The sequence below is a fragment of the Chaetodon trifascialis genome, chromosome 9 (genome assembly GCF_039877785.1).
Source record: "Chaetodon trifascialis isolate fChaTrf1 chromosome 9, fChaTrf1.hap1, whole genome shotgun sequence".
In the NCBI taxonomy this organism is placed as follows: Eukaryota; Metazoa; Chordata; class Actinopteri; order Chaetodontiformes; family Chaetodontidae; genus Chaetodon; species Chaetodon trifascialis.
Window position 1 is genome coordinate 29,436,867 of NC_092064.1, and position 22,079 is coordinate 29,458,945.

Consider the following 22,079-nt stretch of genomic DNA (forward strand, 5'->3'; position numbering starts at 1 on the left):
AGAGGGCTTTGCAGAGAGCATCATCCAATCAGAGAGCTCCACACACTGTTGCCGTGCAGAAAATGAAAACTTGTGAATCTGCTGAGTTCTTCTCATTCACTTCAAGTTTTGTTGCCCCATCTGATGGCTGTCAGTGGAACTGCAGCGTCTTCTTCTGTGGTGTCTCAGCTCTGCCCTCCTCTGGCAGACAGCAGTACTGCAGCTCCAGTCCCAGTAGTAGTATTAGTCCTGTTAGTAGTACTACAGCAGCAGCAGGAGTTAGACTTGAAGATAATAGCTGTAGTAGCTGAGTACTGCTACTGGTGGTAGCTGTAGTACCACCAGTAGCAGTACTCACAAAAGTAGTAGCAGTAGTGCTTACAGCAGTAGAAGTAGCAGTAGTACTTAGAGGTTGTAACTTTCAGTAGATAATAGTGGCCAGAGTGTACTTCCTGTTTGTAGTAGGCGCAGTAGTAGTTACTGAGTACACTCACAACTATGTCCAATTTCAAAGTATTATTGTTTTATAAAAAATTGCATGTACCACAGTACTGTAGTAACACTAGTAGTAGTAATGGTAATGATGGTAGTGCACATAGTACCACAGCTAATCATTTTACTGTTACTATTCAGATTAATACTAGTATTATTACTCCTTCAAAAGTAATATAAAAAGCTGAATTGCTACTAGTACAACTACAGTAATGGTACTGATAGTAGCTGTTTTTTCTGAGTATTTCCAGTACTTTCCTCCACTAAATCTCAGAGGAAAGTACTTTTTTATTGTAGTATATTTATCAGATACTTTGAAGTAAAACATTCAGTACTGGACGTACGTCCTCAGAATGTGTACTTTTACTTTGCATACTCATGTAAATTTTACTGCTGGTACTTCTGTAACTGCTGTCTGTGCAGGAATGCTGATGTCACAGTAAAGGTATTTCTGACACTGAGACATTGTTAGTCTTATTTTAAGGATGTGGTAGTATTAGTTAGAGTAACAGTAGCAGTTACTGAGTTAAAGTAGTACTTACAGTAGTAGTAGTAGTAGTAGTAGTAGTAGTAGTAGTAGTAGTAGTAGTAGTAGTAGTAGTAGTGACAGGGTGCTCGTACCAGCAGAAACACTCTGAGGTGTCCTGGTTCAGGAGGAGACGGTGGTGAAGAACACTAAAAACAGACCAATCTCATTGACTAGTGATTAAATATTGATCAGAAGTTTGAGGTGTCAGCCAATCAGAACTGATTCAGGAACATGTCATTGATACAGCTGGAACTGGTTATTGATCACATCATTCAACATCGTTTGAATCTTCACTGAAGTTCCTGCAGATTCAAATGATTCACAGGAACTGAGGTCAGACAGTGGACATGTCTGCCCCCTGATTGGTCGACACTGCGACACATCACTGCTCATTAGCATAACATTGTTCTCTAAATCTTCTGCCGCGCACACACCTCCAGCGCAGGTGTGCGTGCAGCAGAAGCAGCACCGTCATCAGCAGCAGGACCAGCAGCGCTCACAGCTGCTTCATGCAGACTCGACAGCGGCTGATCAGGTTTCCTGGAAACGTTCCCGTGTGGGTCTGAGGCTTGGGTTTACTGCAGGACGAGAGACATACGCAGACATGTGAGTGCAGGAGAGAGAGCAGAGGACAGCCCCCTGCTGGCCCCACAGAGGACTGCAGCCAGTACTCTTTATTTCTTTTCAGTATTTATGAAGTATTGGTCCAGCGTCAACAGATCAAAGGACACAAACCAGCGATGAAGGTGTTTCGTACCTGAACGTGTCGTGTATTTGTACAGGCAGGTGTGTCGTACCTGAACATGTCGTCGGGGTTGAGGGCAGCCAGCCAGTAGCTGTAGGAGTCCGTGTAGTAGTTGCAGGTTCCTCTGCCGTGACACTCGATGAAGGGAATCTTCCTGAATTCTTCCAGACAGGATCCAGGAGAGGCCAGAGGCTGACCTGAGCCCTCCGCCCCGACTCCTGTTTCCTACAGATCCACAGCATGAACAGCAGGGGTCAAAGGTCAACGCAACGATTCACACACCTCAACCAGGTTCACGTATCTGAGACACAACAGTTTTAGACCAGAACTCAAATCACAGACCTCCTGAACCACTCTGATCCACATTCTCAACCGCTTGTTTTTGGTCAAATGCACCGCAGGAAAAAGATTTCGATTCCTCAGCACCTGAACACCTCCGCGGGTTTCCCTGTTTACTTTTCTCAGCCCGACTCAATCCAACCCGACAGTATTCGCTCACCATCACGAAGGAGTATCCGAACCAGAGAGACTCCCAGCCTGAAGGACAATCTGGAATCGAACTGGTCTGACTGTGGACGGCGATCACATTGGCTCTGGCCTCACATACAGTACACCTTAAATCATGAGGGACACACAAACGGTCCACCTTAAATCATGACACATAGTAACACACATGTTCATGGTAAATGCATATTTTGTGTGTGTGTGTGTGTGCGTGTGTGTGTGTGTGTGTGTGTGTGTGTGTGTGTGTGTGTGTGTGTGTGTGTGTGTGTGTGTGTTTTACCGGCTAATGTAATTCCTCAGTGAATCCCCGGAGATGAAGGGCATGCTGCTCAGCAGCAGCTCATCTTTGGTGGACAGCCAATAGGAGTAGTCGTTGCGTGAGGCGTAGCGACAGGTTTTGTCAGTACTGCAGAACAGGAAGGGCATGGTGGTAAAATGAGGCAAACAGCTACCTAAAGTACCTGCAGAGAGAGAGAGAGAGAGAGAGAGAGAGAGAGAGAGAGAGAGAGAGAGAGAGAGAGAGAGAGAGAGATGTTGTGGTTTGATTAAAGTGCTGATTCGGCAGAAAATAAATACAGTTTATGTAACTGGATTGTTATTAATACAATAACATGCCAGCAGGATGTTTTTTTAATAGTGTAACTGGTTGAGATGAATCCGTGTTGAACTACTTTCTGAGCTGTTGAGCTGTTAATCTATAGTATTATTATTATTATTATTATTATTATTATGTTTTATAAGAATCATTTTAATGAGGAAAAGTCAAAAAACATGCAGTGCGATTTTTCCTTGTGAAACATAAAGTTATGAAGAAACATGAAATAATAATACTCAAGTTTAAGTATCTGAAAGCTGTACACGAGTACAGCGCTAGAGTAAATGTCTCCACTGGTCTCGCGTTACCGAGGTCTTGTCCGTGAGCTCGGTTGTTCCCGTTGATGAACAGCAGCGAGTATCCGCTGTAAATCTCAGTGGATGTCTCGGGGCATTTTGGGATGATGAGTTTCTGGCTGTGTCTGGTGAACAGGAAGCCATCCTTCTCCAGTGGGTCTGTATAGGGACCCTGTTGACCCACATTACCTTTAGCACCGCGTAGACCTCGTGGGCCCGTGGAACCTGTGAACACAGAGCGATTTCTGAATGAGATCGGTTCTTCTGCTCCAGGATTCAGCTCAGTCAGCTGCTTTCAGGTCAACGACAACAAACTGTCTGATCTGCAGCCTGAAGCAGCGCAGAGTCTCCATCAGTTTGACTCAACTCTGAATAACTTCAGAAGAACCTTTTAAGAACTGAAAAACTAAAACCTAATCAAGTTCTTTGATTAGGTTTTAATTTTTTAGGGCTGATAACAATCAATGAACTTATACATCAACAAGAGGAAATCAGATGTCTGACCTTTTGATCCTTGGACTCCTGGATCTCCCTTATCCCCTTTCAGTCCACGAAGACCACCTTGTCCACATTTGCCAGGCTCCCCTTTGCTGCCCTTCAAACCTGGACCCATAAAACTCAGTTTACTCTGTTTTCTTTATTGAAAACTGAAGTAAATTGTTTCTAAAACTCAGTTTATACTGTGAGTACAGTTACACCTAAAGCCTGATGACTGAGACTGAAATATCATTCCACACTCACCTGGACCTCCAGGTGTCCCTCGGGTCCCTGGCGGTCCCATCTCTCCTGGGGGCCCCTCCTCTCCAGTTAAGCCTTTGTCCCCTGGCAACAGCACCACCTCCCTGGATACATCCTGCCCTCTCCGGCCTACAGGAAGTAGTATTCAGTACAACATTCAGTAGTGTTGTAGTGTTGCAGTAGTGTTGTGATTGGACAGCTGTGTGATGTCACTGTGTTACCTCTCCTCCCTGGTGGTCCTGGAGGTCCTCGTGGGCCTCGGTTACCTGGAAGTCCATCCTCCCCCTTCATACCTGAAACACACACAAGAAGCCCGCCGTCCACCTGTGAAACGCTAAGTGTCCAATAAAAACATGCCGATTATATTTTATAAACTCATTTGGCAACAACAAATATCATGAAGTTATTCTTTCAAACTCTACAAAGTCGCTGGAAAAAGACGGCTCTGTTCACCCCGGGGACCATGAGGACCATGGGGGCTGACAAGTGAGTGTGTATGTGGTGGGCACAGAGCGTTCTTTGTTTGTTGTTGTACTGTTCAATATACTGGTTGTCTGACTGGAGTTCTTACCAATAGGTCCTGTGACACCAGTTTCTCCCATCAAGCCTTTGTGTCCCAATCGGCCTGGTGGACTGTCTTTACCCTGTCAAGATCAGCTGAATTAGATACTGATTGAATCCTACTTCAGTCAGTACTTCCAGTCTAAGGTTGAAGGTCTACGATAATTTCTATGGGACAGTATAACTATGGGATGTGCTGACCGGTGCGCCTTGTGAGCCAGGGTCACCAGAGCAACCAGGTTGTCCTGGGGCACCTGTTTCTCCTTTACATCCTTTCTCTCCTTTAAAACCTGGGCCTGGAGGACCTGGAGGACCCCGACAGCCTGGCGGACCTACAGAAAGAAAAAGACTTTTCACATGTCGCCATTGTCACATTTCACAAAAGCTTCTTTTAACCTTCATGTAGAGCTACATACTGTATGACAAGAAGTCTAGTTTGTCTGTCTCTGAATGCAGATGATACTGATTTATGATAATTGGCTGGGAACAGGTCAGAACTAAAAGGCAACAATGAAAGATTTTTCCTTTGGTCCTGAACAATTGAACTAAACTGCACAGTCATGCTAGCAGCTCTGTGATGCTGAACCGCTAATTAATAAGCACCTTTACATCTGAACTTTTACCATAAGCCTTCATGGATGGGAACTCCTGAACTGCTCAGATGAATGGAAATCTGAACACCAAAATGAAAAGCTCCAGAACAGAGCAGCAACTAAACGGACTTCGTGGTGCGATCAGTGAACTCATCGTCTCATCAATAAACTCCAGGTGTCTCGTCACCTTTGGCTCCTCGTGCTCCGGGGAATCCATTTTCTCCTTTTCCTCCTGCAGTGCAGACTCCCTCCATGCCTGGACAACCAGGAGGACCAGGAGGTCCAGGGGGACCAGGACAACCTGGGTGTCCTCCAGCACCACACGGACCAGGTGGACCACAAGGACCAGGAGGACCCTTCTCCCCAGCACAACCTTAGGAGACAGAGAGGAGGTGGAGAGCAGGTGATTTATTTCTGCTTCTTTAATTCTGACTGTAAACTAAACTCATGCTCACACCTGGGGACTCACCAGGTGTGCCTTTCTTTCCCTCTGGGCCCTGGGGTCCAATTCCAGAAGCTGGGAAATAAAAAAAATAACCAATCAGAAGAGAGAGAAACAAACCACCACCTCAAGGGGTTGTGAGCTCAATCTGAAACTTAACTGTTCACAAGACAACAACACTTTTATCCAATCAGAATAAAGATTCAATCAGATCCATTTTCATCCGGTTCAGTCCCCCACCTCCCATTGCTCCTTTCTCTCCAGGAGGCCCAGGTATGCCATCTTGTCCCTGGTTTCCTCTTGGACCAGCTGGACCAGGATCTCCAGGAGCTCCCTTGTTACCTGAAAGACAGACAGAAGAGCTGTCACTGGACACCACAGAAACGTCTTTAGATCAATAGCAGTAGTACTACTAAGTGATGACATCGATAATACTGTTACACTGTTTCATGTACCTGTCAGGCCGGTGGGTCCTGGAGGGCCATTTTTTCCTGGAGGACCATCACAACCCTTTTCACCAGGAGAACCAGGAGGACCTGAGACAGATGGACAGGAAGACAGACAGGTAATGGAGGCTTTCATTTATCCTATGGAGGCAGTCCATGCTGAGCCTGAACCCTCAAGAATCTGCAGGTCCCTCGGCTTTCCGGAGCTTTAGAGTGAGTTTCAGCTTATTGTTTAGCTGTATCTACAAACTGTAGATAAATGATGTATGAACTGTAGATATATGTGATATAAATTCTAATTAATCAGACCTCTGCATCCTGGGGATCCAGGATTTCCTTTGGAGCCACAGGGGCCACAGCCTCCAGGAGGACCAAAGTTTCCAACATTGCCTGGTTTCCCCTTTGGACCCAGAGGTCCAGGACATCCTGGATTCCCCTGAAAGGAGGACAGAGGAAGAGAGGACATTAAGGCATTAAGTCTTTAAGGAGCTTTTAAATGTGATATTAAGATCATCGATCCATAAATATTAAAAATGCCTGTGTGTTCAGGGTAAAACTGAAACTCTTCATTTACAGGATCAGGTAAAACACATTAAAATGAATTTATTGAACATGCCGGACGTATACCTTTTCTTTAACAACTGGACCTCTAGTTTCACAACTACACCACTAGAACAATTTAAACTGATGAATGAGACAGAATTCAGAACTGTTTTACATTTGATGGTATGCTGTAAATGATTCTTTTGTAAATAGCCTTACTTTTGACTATTTGTTAAGCTTGTGCCAATGATAAATAAGGGTTAGTCATGTTTGTGTATCTCTGTATGCGTGTGATACCTTCTCTCCTGGAAATCCTTTGGATCCTGGTCCAGGTGGACTTGGTTCTCCTTTAGGACCTTCAGGTCCGTCTGGTCCAGGCCTCCCATCTGAACCAGGTTGTCCACAAGGCCCTGGCAAACCTTTCTCACCTTTACAACCTGGAAGAAAAAAGCAGAGCCACAGATCATCAAAGAGAGTGAAAATTTGTCCTCTTGAAGTCTACGAACAGTTCCAGAGAGCTAATGCTGATGTTTTACAACCATAAAGTCTGATTCAGACTAAAGTTTCTTTTCAGTTTTTAGTCATGCTGAAGAGCTACCTTTGATTTCCTTAAAGCTTGCATACTGTTACAGACATTCAGTGTTCAACAATCCAACCAGTCCCTGCAGATATGGATCATATTTGCGATGAGACAGTAAAATCCTCTAATAGTTTTCTCTTTCTCTTGTGTTTTTTCTTGTGTTTTTACAAATTACTTTTACATAAATATCTTCTACTTGCACAAAATTTTTTGCTATAAATACTGTTTATATACTTATATTTATATTGTATTTTTATTATATGATATTATATAATATGTATTACATATTATATAACTATATTTAGTTTTACTTTAGTAAAGTTATATTTTTATTTTTATTCCTGTTTAAATATTTTGTTACTTTTTCTAAACAATTGTGTACATCCTGTGTTTTCTGTATGTTTAATTGCTACTGCAACAAAATAATTTCCCAAATTGGGATCAATAAAGAAACCGTCTAAGTCTAAGTTGCCTAAGTCTAGTTGCCTTTTTAAAATGCTTGAAATGACACAGGTTGTGTTGTGGCAGCGTAACCTGGTTTCCCCATCTCTCCTGGTTCGCCATTGACTCCACAGGCACCAGGAGGACCTTTCTCTCCATCTCTACCAGGGTCTCCAGGAAGTCCTGGAAGACACACACATTCATTAATTGTCAAATTCTAATTTTATTGTCATGGGAAATTATAAAAAAAACATGATGCAAATATGATTCTGATGGGCTGGAAGCAACAACATATTCTTGACTTTTTCATGTAAAGTCCTGCTTTAGGTTTTCAGTGGACGTCAGGAAGAGTAGATTCTACAATGCTGGTAGCTAATAAGCACGCTAACATGCAAGCAAACAATATTTTCACTTGGTTGCGTTCACCTCGTGGCCCAGCATTTCCAGGTCTACCGTTGTTGCCATCTGGGCCGTTTGGCCCCGGGGGTCCCCTCTCACCTTTAGCACCAGTGAAACCTGTGGGCCCTGATGGTGTGACAAGAAGAGATACCATATCCAGTGGGTTCAGTTTTGCCATTTTATGGTGGTTATGTCTTGGACTATTTCTGGGCTCTGGGCAGTTGCCAGGCAACCAGCAGAGACTACAGGAAGTTATGAAAGGATCCAACACTAGAACTAAACAGAAAAGAGTACCAGCGATTCCAGATTCTCCAGGATCACCATATATCTGCACAGCTGTCAGGATTCCTTTAGCTCCGGTTTGTCCTCTGTCCCCTTGTGGCCCTGCAGGCCCCTGAGGACCCCTGACTCCATTTATACCCGTCTGACCTGGAATACAAGCAGGCAGACAGTTACAGTCAGGCAAGCTGTTTGACTGAGAGAGAGAGAATGATTCATTGATAGATGAAACCTTTCGGTCCAGGTTGTCCAGTCTCTCCGGGTTGACCATCTTCCCCCGGACTACCAAAGGCTCCTAGAGGACCCTCCTCCCCTCTGATTCCTAAAACACAAATATATGTGGATGTTACTACAGTATATTTGTGAGGACACTGCAATGACTTATATTCACAAGTTGGTTTGATTTTTAAGTCTACATGTCTAACAAGTCTACAGCCACGGTAGTACTGTGACGCAGGACCTGATAATGCCGCTAGATGGAAAGTCAGAGGATCACCAGAGTTATTACAGTTTATCCTGAGGGGAACAAGAATGTCTGAACCACATTTCATCACAAGATGATGGTGTGTGTGACCAAACCTCCTTACCTGGACTTCCTTGCTCCCCATCAGTACCTCTCAGGCCCTTCAGTCCAACTCCTCCTACTGGCCCTGGAAGTCCATCGAACCCTGGGGCCCCGTATGACCCCTGAGCCCCCATGGCTCCCACGCCTGGCAGTCCAGGGTCACCCTGCACACCCTTTAGGCCCCGGATCCCTGCCAGACAATATACCTAGTTAGAGGTGAGTTTTCTCGTTTCATTGTGGTTTTAGTTCATTTTACCAAACTGCTCAGGAAGTGAGGGGACAGATTCATCATTTTAAAAGGAAAGCTCCAGTTTTTTTGTTAGTTGTTTGGCCCAGTGTCAGATCACAATAAAATTCTGTTACAGGGACAAAAGCTCTACTGTCACCAGCTTGTAGAGACGTTACCTATGAATCCAATGGTGCCCATTGGTCCCTGCTCTCCTTCAGGTCCAGGAGCTCCAGGTAAACACAGTCCAACAAAACCAACAGGACCGGGTACACCATCCAGACCACGATGACCTGTGAGACACTTCAGGTCACTGGGTGCTGTTTCACATGTAACTACGACTCAAAACAAGATGTCTCCATAAAGGAGGTGCAGATAAGTCAGTTATTGTCTTCATGTGGACACTTGAGTCCGTTTGAGGCATCAGCACTAATGGACTCATTTCTAAGTAGTTACTGTATTATCTATGGGTCCTGGTTTACCAGAACTGGTTCATTAGATCTAGAGCTACCTTTGGGTCCTGGTGGTCCATCTTGTCCTGGAGCTCCTGAAGCTCCATCTGATCCTGTGGGTCCAGTGCCTCCCTGGGGCCCCACAGAGCCATCTTCTCCCTGTGGGCCTGATTGACCCTGCTGACCTGGGAAACCGATACCCCTGTCCCCCTGTGACCACAGAGACCAACATGAAAGCAGTGAATCAGTACAGGATGAGGAAGACTGCTCAACACGACATCCTTTTAGACCCAGCAGCAAAACAGGAAGAGGTGTGACATTGTTGAGCACCACACTCATGCCATATTGGAGTAATATAAATTCATTAGTGATTGATAATTTCTATGAATACTTTCCAACCTCTAAACATTTTTCACCTTAATATTTGAGTCATAATTCTGACTCTAAAACTCTGATGGCTCTGACAGTTCTGATATATCTGACTGAATACAGTGAGGGTCTGTACACGACTACGAGAACTCTGTTGAGAGGTTTCAGATTCATCTTATGTTGAGGACTTCCTGTCTGTGTGGTCAGCATTACCTTGGAGCCCGGCATTCCTGGGGGTCCTGATGGCCCTGCCCGTCCTTTGATACCAAAACTTGGTAATCCGGGACCTCCTGGAACACCCTTAAGTCCTGAACCAGACAATAACAAGAGAATATACAGTCATGGAAAAAATTATTAGACCACACTTGTTTTCTTCAATTTCTTGTTCATTTTAATGCCTGATACCACTAAAGGTATATTACCTGAAGAATACAATGAACACGACAAAAAATGCAGCTGATTCCATAATACTTTATGTCCTATTTGACATGCTTAAGCTTAAATGCATTCCCAGAGTATATAAGAGGCCATTTCATGTCATAAGCAGCACTGCACATGCAAAGGCCTAGAGAGGTTTCCTCCTTACATTCAAGCTGTAGCACAACTCAGAAGTTGTCAGCTATCACATAAAGCCTAAAACAAAAGAATTATGTGAAGCCACAAAGGCAGCCATCGTGGCAGTGCTGGAAATTGGCATTAATGAGAGACAGGTAGCCAAAAAACTGAAAATCTCCAAGACAGCCCTTCTTTACACCAAGAAAAAGCAAGCCAAACATGGTACTACCAAATTGCTAGCTGGTCGAGGCAGGAAACATCTTTCTACCCCACAAGAGGACCGTGCACTCATCTGTTCCTGTGTCAGGAATCGTCGTCAGACCTCCGATGACCTTAAAAATGAGTGGGCACTGTCAAGAAATGTGACTTGTTCTGCAAGGACAGGAAACCGACTTCTTGAAGCTGGTCTGAAGTCACACGGGGCAGGAAGAAGCCCTTCATCAACGACAGGCAGAGGAAGGCCCGGTCACTCTTTGCTAGGGATCGCAAGGATTGGACTGTTGATGATTGGGCCAAGGTTCTCTTCAGTGATGAATCCAATTGTGAGTTGATGCCCACTCCAACCAACTTACTGGTTAGGAGGAAGCCTGGAGAAGCCTACAAACCAGACTGTCTTGCCCCTACAGTAAAAAATGGGGGTGGATCGGTGATGATCCGGGGTTGTTTCAGTGTGGGTGGAACAGGGCAAATGCAATGGTGTGTTATATGTTATTATCAAGAAAACCATGGAAAATGGCGAGATATCAGCTCATAAATTTAACTCTTATGAGCTATTTTTGTTGTTATCATTATATTTGTCCAAACAAATGTACCTTTAGTTGTACCAGGCATTAAAATGAACAATAAATTGAAGAAAACAAGGGTGGTCTAATAATTTTTTTCATGACTGTATTCCTGTTATTAATCATGCTCCACTCATTGAAACCCTCAGCTGACTTCAATGTTGTTTCAAATCCTGACCTTTGACCCCTGGGAAGCCTGGAAGGCCCTGAATTGAAAATCCTTCATCTCCTTTTTCTCCCTTTAGACCAAGAAATCCTGGACCACCTGGAGGTCCTATCACACCTGCGACCAAGGGAGACAGCAGGTGAGTCGACAGGTAAACAACCAGAGACTTAGCTGATGAAGTTGCAGGTTTCATGTTGGGTTGAATCACTGAGTTCTTGTTTGTTTGGTGATTATGTGGAAATAGTGTGTTATGTGTTGTTGATTTTTTTTTTAACTTACATTTTTATTAAGTTTTCACATACACATAGACAAAACAATACAGCAAACAAGGTACAAGTTAAAGTAACAATAGTAATAACACAAACAAACTGTCTGGAGATGTTCCACCATTCAGTCCACTGTTCCATGTAGCTGTTGTTCAGTTGGTGTCCTGTCTCGTGTAAATGTTCCATTTTTCCCAGTCCCCCCCCCCCCCCCCCCCCCCAATTTAGGTAGAATATTCATTTTATGTGTTGTTGATTTTATGACAGAATCAAACCAAACCAAACAATAAAAATCTGAAATAAGGACAACACTCAAAGCTACAGTAGATGGATCTGTCTCACCGTCAGGTCCAGGGTTTCCAGATAAACCTTTCTCTCCTTTCTGTCCTGGATCTCCTGGAGAGGTTCTGATTTCTCCTGGAGAACCTTTTTCCCCTGAATGAACATACAGACAAACAGACAAGTTGTTATCAGTTCCACCAAAGAGACCTTTCACCTCTGAACTTCTCACATGCATCCATCCATCCGTCAGTTGCTGCAGAGACAACATGAGTTCACGTCTGCGTCCAACACAAAGTCAGTCTCATCAGTCATTCAGTTTTATGTCATCAAGTTTTCAGAAATCTCAGTCTGACCTTCATCTCCTGGAACCAAACATAGGACCAGAATGTTTTGCGTAGTGAGGAGTGACTTCCTGCTCTAAGAAGCTTGATGAATGTTGCTTTGACCCCCTTCAGCTCAGAAACTCTCACCTGGTTTTCCAGGATCTCCTCGCTGTCCCAGGACTCCCACATTGCCTTGAAGTCCTGGAGGTCCTGGAGCCCCAATTCCAGGAGGTCCTGAAGGTCCCATCTGTCCTAACGATCCTCTGGGTCCAGTCTCCCCGAGCGGTCCCCTGTCACCTTTTGGCCCCAGAGGCCCCTGAGAACAGCATTAGAGACAAACGTCGATACAATCACTGCCCCCCACATGAGAGGTCTGGACTGGACCATGTATCTGATACTCACAGGGTTTCCTCTCTCTCCCAGAACACCTTTCTGTCCAGGAACTCCTCGACGTCCATCTGTCCCCTCAAAACCTGGTGGTCCTGGCCCCCCTTGTTCCCCATCCTCGCCCTTCTGCCCCACCCTCTGCATGATCCCAGGGTCACCAACAGGTCCTGAGGGCCCTGTGAGGCCGGGGATACCAAAGGGTCCCTAAAGACAGAACAACAGACAACCAGATGGACGAAGAGACTACGATTCAATCAGAAAGCTTTCTACCAGAACCTCTTGTACCTTACCGTATAAGACAAACAGTGTGCAGCTCCAACTCAGGCAAAATGATAAGTTCATCTGTGCCTTCTTGTTCTCCAGTTAATCTAGCACATTTTAACCTTCTAGACCATACAAGGCTGACAGAAACTGTATCACAGTTAAAATCCACAACATGCTGCCTTGATACTCTGCCAACAGACTTTTTTTAAAATGTTTTTAATTGCATAGCTCCAGATGTGTTGCAGATAATAAATAATTCTCTTCAGTCCGGTCAGTTTCCCCAGGCCTTGAAAACTGCAGTAATAAAACCTCTCCTAAAAAAGACTAATCTGGATGCTTCAGTAATAAGTAACTACAGGCCAATATCAAATCTTCCCTTTCTAGGAAAAATTATTGAAAGGGTTGTTTTTCAACAAACGCATGCTTTCATGATGCAGAACAATCGTTTTAATGCATTTCAGTCTGGATTTCGTCCACACCACAGCACTGAGACTGTACTTATCAAAGTTTTAAATGACATACATCTGAATAATGATGCTTCCAAAACCTCAGTCTTAGTATTATTAGATCTCAGTGCTGCCTTTGATACGGTTGATCATGACATACTGGAAAAGTGGGTGGGACTTACTGGCACTGTACTACACTGGTTCAAATCCTATTTACAAGATAGAGACTACTTTGTGTCAATTGGTGAGCATGTGTCTGAACGAAAGAAGATGATGTGTGGGGTGCCACAAGGGTCCATTCTCGGACCACTTCTTTTCAATATCTACATGTTGCCCCTAGCTCAGATTATGGAGCATCATAATATTTCTTATCATACTTACGCAGATGATACACAACTTTATATTTCTGTGTCATCACATGACTACAGTCCCTTACTTTCACTGAGTGAGTGTATTCATCAAATCAATGAGTGGATGTGCCAGAATTTTCTTCAGCTAAATGCAGATAAGACAGAAGTGATTGTATTTGGCCCCAGAAATGAAAGGTCAAAGATCAGTGCTCACCTTAACTCCATGTCACTGACAACAACAGATAAAGCCAGAAATCTTGGTGTAATTATTGATTCGGACCTGAATTTTAACAACCATTTAAAGCTGATTACCAAATCAGCCTACTACCACCTGAAAAATATAACCAGAATCAAGGGTTGTCTGTCCAAAGAAGACATGGAAAAACTTGTTCATGCATTCATTTTCAGTAGGTTGGACTATTGCAATGGAGTCTTTACTGGTCTAAACAAAAAATCAATTAGGCAACTACAGCTGATCCAAAATGCAGCTGCACGAGTCCTTACAAACACCAGAAAAGTGGACCATATCACACCAGTCCTCAGATGACTACATTGGCTTCCTGTGAATCAAAGAATAGACTTTAAAATCTTACTGTTGGTCTATAAAGCATTAAATGGTCTAGGACCAAAATATATTCTAGATTTATTGACTCCATATGAAGTATCCAGACCTCTCAGGTCATCAGGGACAGGTCTACTGTGTGTTCCCAGAATCAGAACCAAACAAAGTGAAGCAGCTTTCAGTTATTATGCTCCTCACCTGTGGAACATCCTCCCTGCACACCTGAGGTCTGCACCACCTGTCAGCTCTTTTAAATCAGGGTTGAAAACATTATTATTTGCTACAGCTTTTACTTAAAGTAAATGTATATGCTCAGTGGTTTTAATCATTTTAAATGCTAAATTGTCTTTTCTGTTTTTAATTTTCCTTTAATTGTATTTTATTTTTATTTCTTTGTTCTCTTCTAATCAAAATGTATGATTTTTATGCTTCTGTAAAGCACTTTGAATTGCCTAGTGTATGAATTGTACTATACAAATAAATTTGCTTTGCCTTGCCTTACATCTGGATATACTCCACACGCTCTCTGACTGGACAGAGAAATGTGCAGCACTGTCACAGGTTGGTCAGATCCAGCTCAGCAAGAGTCAGAATTCATGTTCAATGCGACTGTTAGATCTGTACTAAGACGACTGTAAAATTTTCCTTATCGTGAATTTATCACTAAACGCTCCAACGACTACAAATTCCTAATAACTCCTTCCACCACTGATGGACCAGTGAGGAGAAGAGCTTGGATTGAGATTTCCTCCTCTCCAGTGACATAGGATTATAGTGAACAAGAAGGCTCATAAACACAAACTTAATGCAGCAACAGGGGTCATCGATCACGATGCCCTGACTTCTAGGAGACTAAGTACAAGAGTGAACAGAAGAAGAGTTCATCAATCATCCCGTTTGAGATATCACTGAGGCGGTCGTCAGGTGGGAAGGACGAAGCACAAAGGAATCTAAATGTAATAGAAGAGTTGATGGAGGTAATTAGCAAGCTCACCTGTGGACCAGTTGGTCCTGCAATACCTTTAACCCCTTTGTGACCTTTGGGTCCTGGATTACCAATTGAACCTGAAAACAGAATGATATCACACACAGACAGGTGAGTTTTACCTGCTCGTCATCTTTACACTGAATCTGACTCTGAACCAGATCCTGCTGTCTGCTGGTCTGGTCACTGTGAACAGGTTTAAGTTTCATTATTCAGTAACAATGTGAATTTTCCACTTCCTCGTTATTTGACACTGTGTCTATTTTTACTTTGGTATGTAACAGACCTTTATGTCCTTTAAGGCTTTCAGAGCATCTAGCTGTCACTCTGACAATCACAGGACCAAAGGTTCATTTAACAAAGGTGGAGTCAGGAGTGGTTCTTACCTCTCGCCCCGTTTTCACCTGGTTCTCCTGGTTTACCTGGAGGTCCAGGAGGGCCAGCAACAACTTGACAGACTGTGCACATCTCCCCCTTTTCACCTGACAAACACCAATCAGTCAATCACTATATGCAAAACACTCCATCCTCTTGGGTTAGCTCAGACTCTTCCCAGAAAATGGTCCTGGATTGAATCAATTGAGAGGCAGAATGGGTGGGTGGAAATAAGATGAAGGAATGTTGGTCTGCACCTGTACCTTCACCTGGTGTCTGGAAAAGTTGGGCCCTGAGGCCAGACCAGTTGTGAAACAGATATCTAGATTCCACTGACATGAGTGTGTTGAAATGTTGTTGAATATTTGTTGGTTGTTATAGATTCTGTGGTATAGATCATTTTGTGTCTTTCTTATTTTTTTCATTCCAAACTTTCACTGGAAATCTGCTGTTTCAACCCCGAGTGAAGATCAGGTGCAGGTCAGGCTACACAAACGTGACACTGGACTAGTTTATCATCTATCATGTATTATAATGTCATGTGACAAAATAACTCCTGCTTCCTCTCACCCTTCAGTCCATTCTCCCCTCTGGGTCCAGGAAATCCCATCAGTCCATTTGTACCTTTACTTCCCGGAAGACCAACATCTCCCGGAATGAAATCTGACAGACAGAAGGCAAAACATTCAATCAGACAGACTCGGAGGTGTTGCAAGGTGTATTTTTTTTTCTTTTGATGAAGCAAAGCTAGCAGTTTCCCCCTGCTTCCAGTCTTTGTGCTAAACTAGGCTAACCACATGATGGACACTCGTATCTACTCATTCAATTCTTTGCTGAAACCGCCCTGCAAATAAACTTTGGGCTATTTCTTTAAATCTATATGAAGTTATTTGGATGATCAGAGGCTCAGAGGTCAAACAATTTCAAAATCACAGATTTGTCTGAAATTTTTTTACATTCTTTTACAGCCTGTACAACATTTGACTCCCTCTGTCCTCAGATACTGGATTCAGATGAAGACAAACGGTTTGAGGCTGAGTGTAGAAGTAGAAGTCTTTTGGAGTGAAGACTGGATCAGAGACCTCCAGGTACCTCAACAAAAAGACTGGGACAGAGAAATACAAACACACAGGAGGCAGAACATCACCCGGTATTCCTGGTTCTCCTGGTTCTCCTTCAACTCCAGGACCACCTGGGACTCCAGTCTGTCCCGGGGGTCCAGTGATCACAGGTGCTGGCTCTCCTGGGTCTCCTTTGGGTCCAGTGGAGCCAGTCGGCCCCTGGGGGCCCGGTGGACCAGGGCGAGTCGCACCTTGAGGGAAGAAGAGCATGCTTTATTTAGAGACTTCATGTCATTACAGAGGAACCAATTTACAGATATGAGTCCTGACATGTTCACAGATTCAGTTATTAAATGTTAAGTTATTATTATTATATGTTTGTACTTTATTTCCTTAATAAAGTATTTGTGCTTCTACATAATTCTACTACTGTCAACTCTGTACATGAATAAATAAAGACAGTCAAAGATCAGGAACATCAATCTGTAGAAGAGCAGACTGTCCTGACGTCTAACAGCAAAAAGGAAGATAGATGTCTTCTTTTTTTGATTTTGGGACAGAGAGAGACCAGGTGGAGTGTACCTGGTTCGCCCTGCAGTCCAGGAAAACCTATGAATCCTGAAAGAAAGCAGAGAGGAGCATTAGTGTCCATCCGTCCATGAGCTGCAGCCGTTTATCTTGAACACATCATGATTCAACTCATGTTTGCGTGGACACACTTGTGTACAGTAGATAATCCAGGACTAGTTTTATCCTGGAACATTTTCCAAAGAACTTTATCAAACTCTTTATGATCTTTATTATTAATTTACCCTGAGTTGTTCTGAGACGCAAACATTTACAAGACAAAACAGCTTCATTTTTCGGTTATTAGCCTTCAGATTTCAGTCCAGGTTGATTTGATCATCTTCATGAAGGTGGACTCCACCAGTAACAATGAAAACTACCATCCAGAAACTAAAGATCTGACCATAAATAAGAACAACTCTGAGTATCTAAGGTGTTTTAACCTGTCCTGTTGGACTCTGTACTACCTTGTTCTCCAAGGACTCCAGGGGGTCCGCGGGTCCCGGGGACACCGAGCTGGCCTTTAAGGATAATGTGATTCCAGACCATCTGATACAAACACACAAATAGATATTTAGCAGATGTGTTGCCGCTTCAAACAGGCAGGAAGTGTGCTGTTGGTTCTTAACGCAGAGGATTCATCTGTTAGAGCACCATGAACACGATGAAGCAGCAGATATAATTATTCACCTTCTGTGTAAACACAGCGACACCGTCATAGAGGAGAGCAGCACTCACGTTTCAAGGAGTAAAAGGACAGTCTGCTGGAGTTCCCTTTTGTTTTGTGGTTTTGCTGTTTTAGCAGAAAAACTCCTTTTCTATAAAAGTTCACTGTCTTTGAGGTGAAAATTAAGTTGTTTTTACAGGACAGGATATTTATATGTGAACCATCTTTGTTGATTGTTCTTGGACATGTTGTTTTAACATTTAGGTGATCCTTCACTTGCTGAACCTGGTCCTACCGCTCTGATTCAAGGTAGAGGTCTGCAGGTCTGACTAAAGCCTTCTACCTCCTGAGGCAGTGTCTTTGCATGTTGTTTACATTCATCTGCATGTGACCACAGTGAAATGTCTGTTCCCTGTATTCAGGTAGGCTTTCCTCATCCTGTGCTCTTGTTGTAACCTTTGTGTGCATGAGTTTGTTTTAATCAACATGGCTCTTATTTTGGTAGAACAAGACAGCTTTCCTGTCAGTGTTAACATTTTACAAAGCAGAGAAAAGAAAACAGCAAAGGAACAGTCAAGACTTCAGACTCACCTCTCCTGGAAGACCTGGAAAACCACGATCACCTTTCTCTCCCTAAAAACACACATCAGAAACACTCAGTACTGAGTGTACTACTGCAGTCATACTTCTTGTACCTCATACAGTACTCACCCTGGCTCCTTCAATGCCTGGAGGACCGAGGAACCCACGATCCCCGACGTCTCCCTGCAGACACACAACTCCAGTGAATGTTATGAGTGTAGCCCAGAATCAGCGATCAGTCTCGGACACCTTCTGTCGCCACAGGCTGTGTGTTGGGTATGTTTCAGTCACATCTCTGTTAATCAGGGTTTCAGATTCCAGGAGGCTTTTCTGTGAGATTCTCACTCCTGAAACCGGCATGAGATCAGCTGACAAATACTCTCTGAGCAACAAAAACCACTTCTGATCCTACAGAGCTGGTTCAGAGTGGAGCTTCTGTCTCGAACTAAAAATCTTTGATCAGTAAAGACTGCGATACCAAACGTTAACCACGCAGCAGACCACTGACAGGGTTCAGTTTGGACTTGAACTGAAATGTTTGGAGACTTTGAACAAACCAGCTCTGGTGGAGCTGGCTTTGGTTTCAGACTAGTTGTGGTTTTGGTTTTGGTTCCGGAGTGCACATGCTCCAGTACCTGAGTCCAGCCAGTAGCAGATGGACTCTTCAGGAAGATTTGGATCTGGTTTTTGGTTGTCTTAATAAAGTAGACTGCTTCCCTTAGCAGGTTAATTAGCTTTCCTGTTAGCTTAGCCTGTTACCTGTTCTCCCAGCTCTCCAGAAACTCCATCTTTCCCAGGTTTACCCTGAAACACAAACAACCCACGTGTGAGACCAGGTTTACAGCTGTTCAGGTCTCTGATGAGGTTCAGATTAAATACCCCTAAAACATAACATTCAGATACTCGTCAAGCTTGATTCCAGGTTTCTGTTGAGGTCATGAGATAAAATGGATTAATGGTTATAGATCCTCAGGCCTCTTTCTCTCTCTCTTACTAGTGTGCCAGGATCACCTCGATCGCCCTGGCCTCCTTTAACCCCCAGCTTGCCTGCCACACCCTGGAGAGGAAAACAAACGCACACAATCGAAATCACGAGTCAGTCAAAACAATCTTTATCAAGGGTTATTGTTGATGTGGTGGATGAGATAAGTTTAGGATTCTGTCTGTCTGACAGACAGACAGACAGACAGACAGACAGACAGACAGACAGACAGACAGACAGACAGACAGGTTGTCAGACTGTGAGATAGCTTTGACTTACAGGAGGTCCACGACAGCCTTTCAGTCCAACTTCACCTGGTTCACCCTGAAATATACCAACAAAGAATATCAGTAAAAACAGACAGACAGACAGACAGACAGACAGACAGACAGACAGACAGACAGACAGGCAGACAGACAGACAGACAGACAGACAGACAGACCTTCAGTTCTTTGGGTCCTTCAGCGTACAGTTTGATTCCTTTCTGTCCAGGAATCCCCGGTGGACCACGGTCACCCTGAAACCCAAACACAGCTGATGATGATGACGGTGGTAATGATGGTGGATGGTTATGATGATGGTGATGATGATGATAATGGTAGTGATGGTGGTGATGATGAAGATGATGATGATGATGACGATGATGATGATGATGATGATAATGGTGGTGATGATGGTGATGGTGTTGGTGATGGTGGTGATGATGATGGTGATGGTGATGGTGATGATGGTTATGATGATGGTGATGGTGTTGGTGATGGTGGTGATGATGATGGTAATGGTGGTGATGATGGTGATGATGATGGTTATGATGATGGTTATGATGATGGTGATGGTGATGATGTTTCACAGGTTAGAAATGTTTGACTGTCTGTCTTGTATCACAGGTGTCTGTTCACATTACATTCAGAGTGTGAATTACCAGGTGATGTGACCTGAATGTAAAACCTGGAAATTAGTTTTAGCATAGCTCACCCTCTGTCCTCTAGGACCCGGGATCACAGGACTGGGACCCTCCTGACCCTGAAACAAAAACATGGCGTTAGCATGATCAAAGAGAACCTCAGGCCTTCAAACATGTGGTGGAGTTTAGATGTCATTTCAATGGTTTGTAAATAAAGTCCCTCTTGAGTTCACTCCAGAACTCCTATCTATCTGCTGTGCTGGTCCTGTAGGAACATCTTTGAGAGGGACTTCAGTGCTTCAGGTCAGTGCTTGATGTTTCTGAGGGCACTAACCTTCTCTCCTGGTAACCCCGGCAACCCTGGAGTTCCCTGAATTAAAAAAAGACAGACAGATGTCAGCTGACTCAACCATTGAACACTGTGAACATTTAAAAGTTTGACAGTTTCAGATCTGAAGCATACAGGAAGTCCTGTGGATCCTGGTGGTCCTGGCAGGCCTGGTTCACCTGCATCTCCACTCAGCCCCTAAAACGCAAACAGCCAATCAGAGCTCACTCTCCACCAGCCAATCAGATAACATTTCTAATCATTGTGTAATTAATTTTAATTAAAAGCTGTTAGAGGACAGTTGAGTCTAGATCATATTGTCCACCATCACTGCTGGTTGGTGTGAAATGCAACGGAACATTTAAAGTTCATGTTCTCATGAACGGCAGGAGGAGCATTTGACTCGTCTGAAGGACAAAATATGAGACAGGAACTGACGTCTTCTCCATCTGGTCCTTGTCGTCCTGTTGCTCCTTTAATAGCCTGAGTGATGGGATAGACAAATGTGTCTCCCTGAAACCAGAAACAACCAGAACCAGTCAGAGGCCGACACTGTTAGAAAGAATGAGCCTTAAAGAAGCAGACAGGCTCGACATCAGTTTGTGTGTTTGAGGTCAGATCTGAATATGTTCAGGTGTGTGCTCTCACCTTTGGACCTCGTCCTCCTGGTTCACCCTGAAACACATGAACACAGCTAGCTTTAGCTTCTCAGAGCTAATTAGCTTAGCTTTGGTGTAAAGTAGTTGAAATGTTTTTCACTAAATTACAGAGCAGGGGAAGTCCTCAGCATCCAATCACTGCTCTGCACAGGAAGGAGGCAGAACTTACCTGAACGCCGATTGGTCCTGGAGCCCCAGGGAACCCTGGGTAACCAACATCCCCCTGGAAGACACCAATCAATACATCAATCAATCAGCATGTGTGTATCATCACATGATTTCTGTTCCAGGAGACGAATCGTCTCTACCTTTGTCCCATTGCATCCTGGGAGTCCTGGTCGGCCAATGGGTCCTTCATGCCCGGGGAGTCCCTGGGAAGCACACAATGTGTTGTTAGTTTGATCTATATGAAAGTTTACAAATTAATTTTGAATACTTTAAATCGTCTAAGTGTTTGAATTGTGGTATTTGAATAAAGTTTTGATTTTCAAACTTGAACAACTTGGTCTCTGTCCTGGACTGGAGATCGATCAGAGTTGGCAGGTCAAAGTTACTGATGTGCTTCACATTCTCGCTCTTCTACATTCTTTACGTTCGCTGAATGGACATTAATGCTTCTTACCGGCAGTCCTGGAGGTCCTGGGAAACCTGGTTTTCCTGGAAGACCCTGGAGAACACAAAGAGACAGACTGATGTTTCATTTGACAGGATGGATCCTTCACTCATTTTATCTGTTTACAAAGAATCTGTCTGGACCAACTTTAACTAAACGTGACAAAAATTATGCTCAAGTCAGAGATATTAATGATTCATCA

The 22,079-nt window shown here is 43.7% G+C and overlaps 1 protein-coding gene across 1 annotated transcript in view; it reads right to left on the reverse strand.

The window, feature by feature from the left end:
- Positions 1–443: 443 nt before the first annotated feature.
- The window catches only part of col4a3 (collagen, type IV, alpha 3), a 27,163-nt gene continuing 5,527 nt past the window's right edge, over positions 444–22,079 (reverse strand). The window contains exons 5-53 of the mRNA XM_070970801.1: positions 21,887–21,931; positions 21,573–21,635; positions 21,434–21,487; positions 21,254–21,280; positions 21,044–21,118; positions 20,741–20,803; positions 20,612–20,647; positions 20,349–20,396; positions 19,816–19,890; positions 19,653–19,697; positions 19,386–19,448; positions 19,151–19,195; positions 18,521–18,574; positions 18,401–18,442; positions 17,610–17,691; positions 17,158–17,193; positions 16,662–16,826; positions 16,085–16,177; positions 15,526–15,621; positions 15,149–15,219; positions 12,548–12,736; positions 12,293–12,461; positions 11,883–11,975; positions 11,290–11,394; positions 9,988–10,082; positions 9,465–9,615; positions 9,133–9,246; positions 8,750–8,917; positions 8,395–8,484; positions 8,178–8,312; positions 7,911–8,009; positions 7,578–7,667; positions 6,761–6,900; positions 6,230–6,356; positions 5,930–6,010; positions 5,715–5,816; positions 5,502–5,549; positions 5,220–5,405; positions 4,641–4,771; positions 4,450–4,522; positions 4,100–4,171; positions 3,882–4,007; positions 3,645–3,743; positions 3,153–3,365; positions 2,530–2,710; positions 2,245–2,359; positions 1,798–1,970; positions 1,435–1,578; positions 444–1,115 (exon numbers count right to left, since the gene is read on the reverse strand). Coding sequence (XP_070826902.1) covers positions 1,497–1,578; positions 1,798–1,970; positions 2,245–2,359; positions 2,530–2,710; positions 3,153–3,365; positions 3,645–3,743; positions 3,882–4,007; positions 4,100–4,171; positions 4,450–4,522; positions 4,641–4,771; positions 5,220–5,405; positions 5,502–5,549; positions 5,715–5,816; positions 5,930–6,010; positions 6,230–6,356; positions 6,761–6,900; positions 7,578–7,667; positions 7,911–8,009; positions 8,178–8,312; positions 8,395–8,484; positions 8,750–8,917; positions 9,133–9,246; positions 9,465–9,615; positions 9,988–10,082; positions 11,290–11,394; positions 11,883–11,975; positions 12,293–12,461; positions 12,548–12,736; positions 15,149–15,219; positions 15,526–15,621; positions 16,085–16,177; positions 16,662–16,826; positions 17,158–17,193; positions 17,610–17,691; positions 18,401–18,442; positions 18,521–18,574; positions 19,151–19,195; positions 19,386–19,448; positions 19,653–19,697; positions 19,816–19,890; positions 20,349–20,396; positions 20,612–20,647; positions 20,741–20,803; positions 21,044–21,118; positions 21,254–21,280; positions 21,434–21,487; positions 21,573–21,635; positions 21,887–21,931 — 4,725 coding nt within the window. The 3' untranslated portion in view covers positions 444–1,115; positions 1,435–1,496. The remainder of the gene's footprint in view (positions 1,116–1,434; positions 1,579–1,797; positions 1,971–2,244; positions 2,360–2,529; positions 2,711–3,152; positions 3,366–3,644; positions 3,744–3,881; positions 4,008–4,099; positions 4,172–4,449; positions 4,523–4,640; positions 4,772–5,219; positions 5,406–5,501; positions 5,550–5,714; positions 5,817–5,929; positions 6,011–6,229; positions 6,357–6,760; positions 6,901–7,577; positions 7,668–7,910; positions 8,010–8,177; positions 8,313–8,394; positions 8,485–8,749; positions 8,918–9,132; positions 9,247–9,464; positions 9,616–9,987; positions 10,083–11,289; positions 11,395–11,882; positions 11,976–12,292; positions 12,462–12,547; positions 12,737–15,148; positions 15,220–15,525; positions 15,622–16,084; positions 16,178–16,661; positions 16,827–17,157; positions 17,194–17,609; positions 17,692–18,400; positions 18,443–18,520; positions 18,575–19,150; positions 19,196–19,385; positions 19,449–19,652; positions 19,698–19,815; positions 19,891–20,348; positions 20,397–20,611; positions 20,648–20,740; positions 20,804–21,043; positions 21,119–21,253; positions 21,281–21,433; positions 21,488–21,572; positions 21,636–21,886; positions 21,932–22,079) is intronic.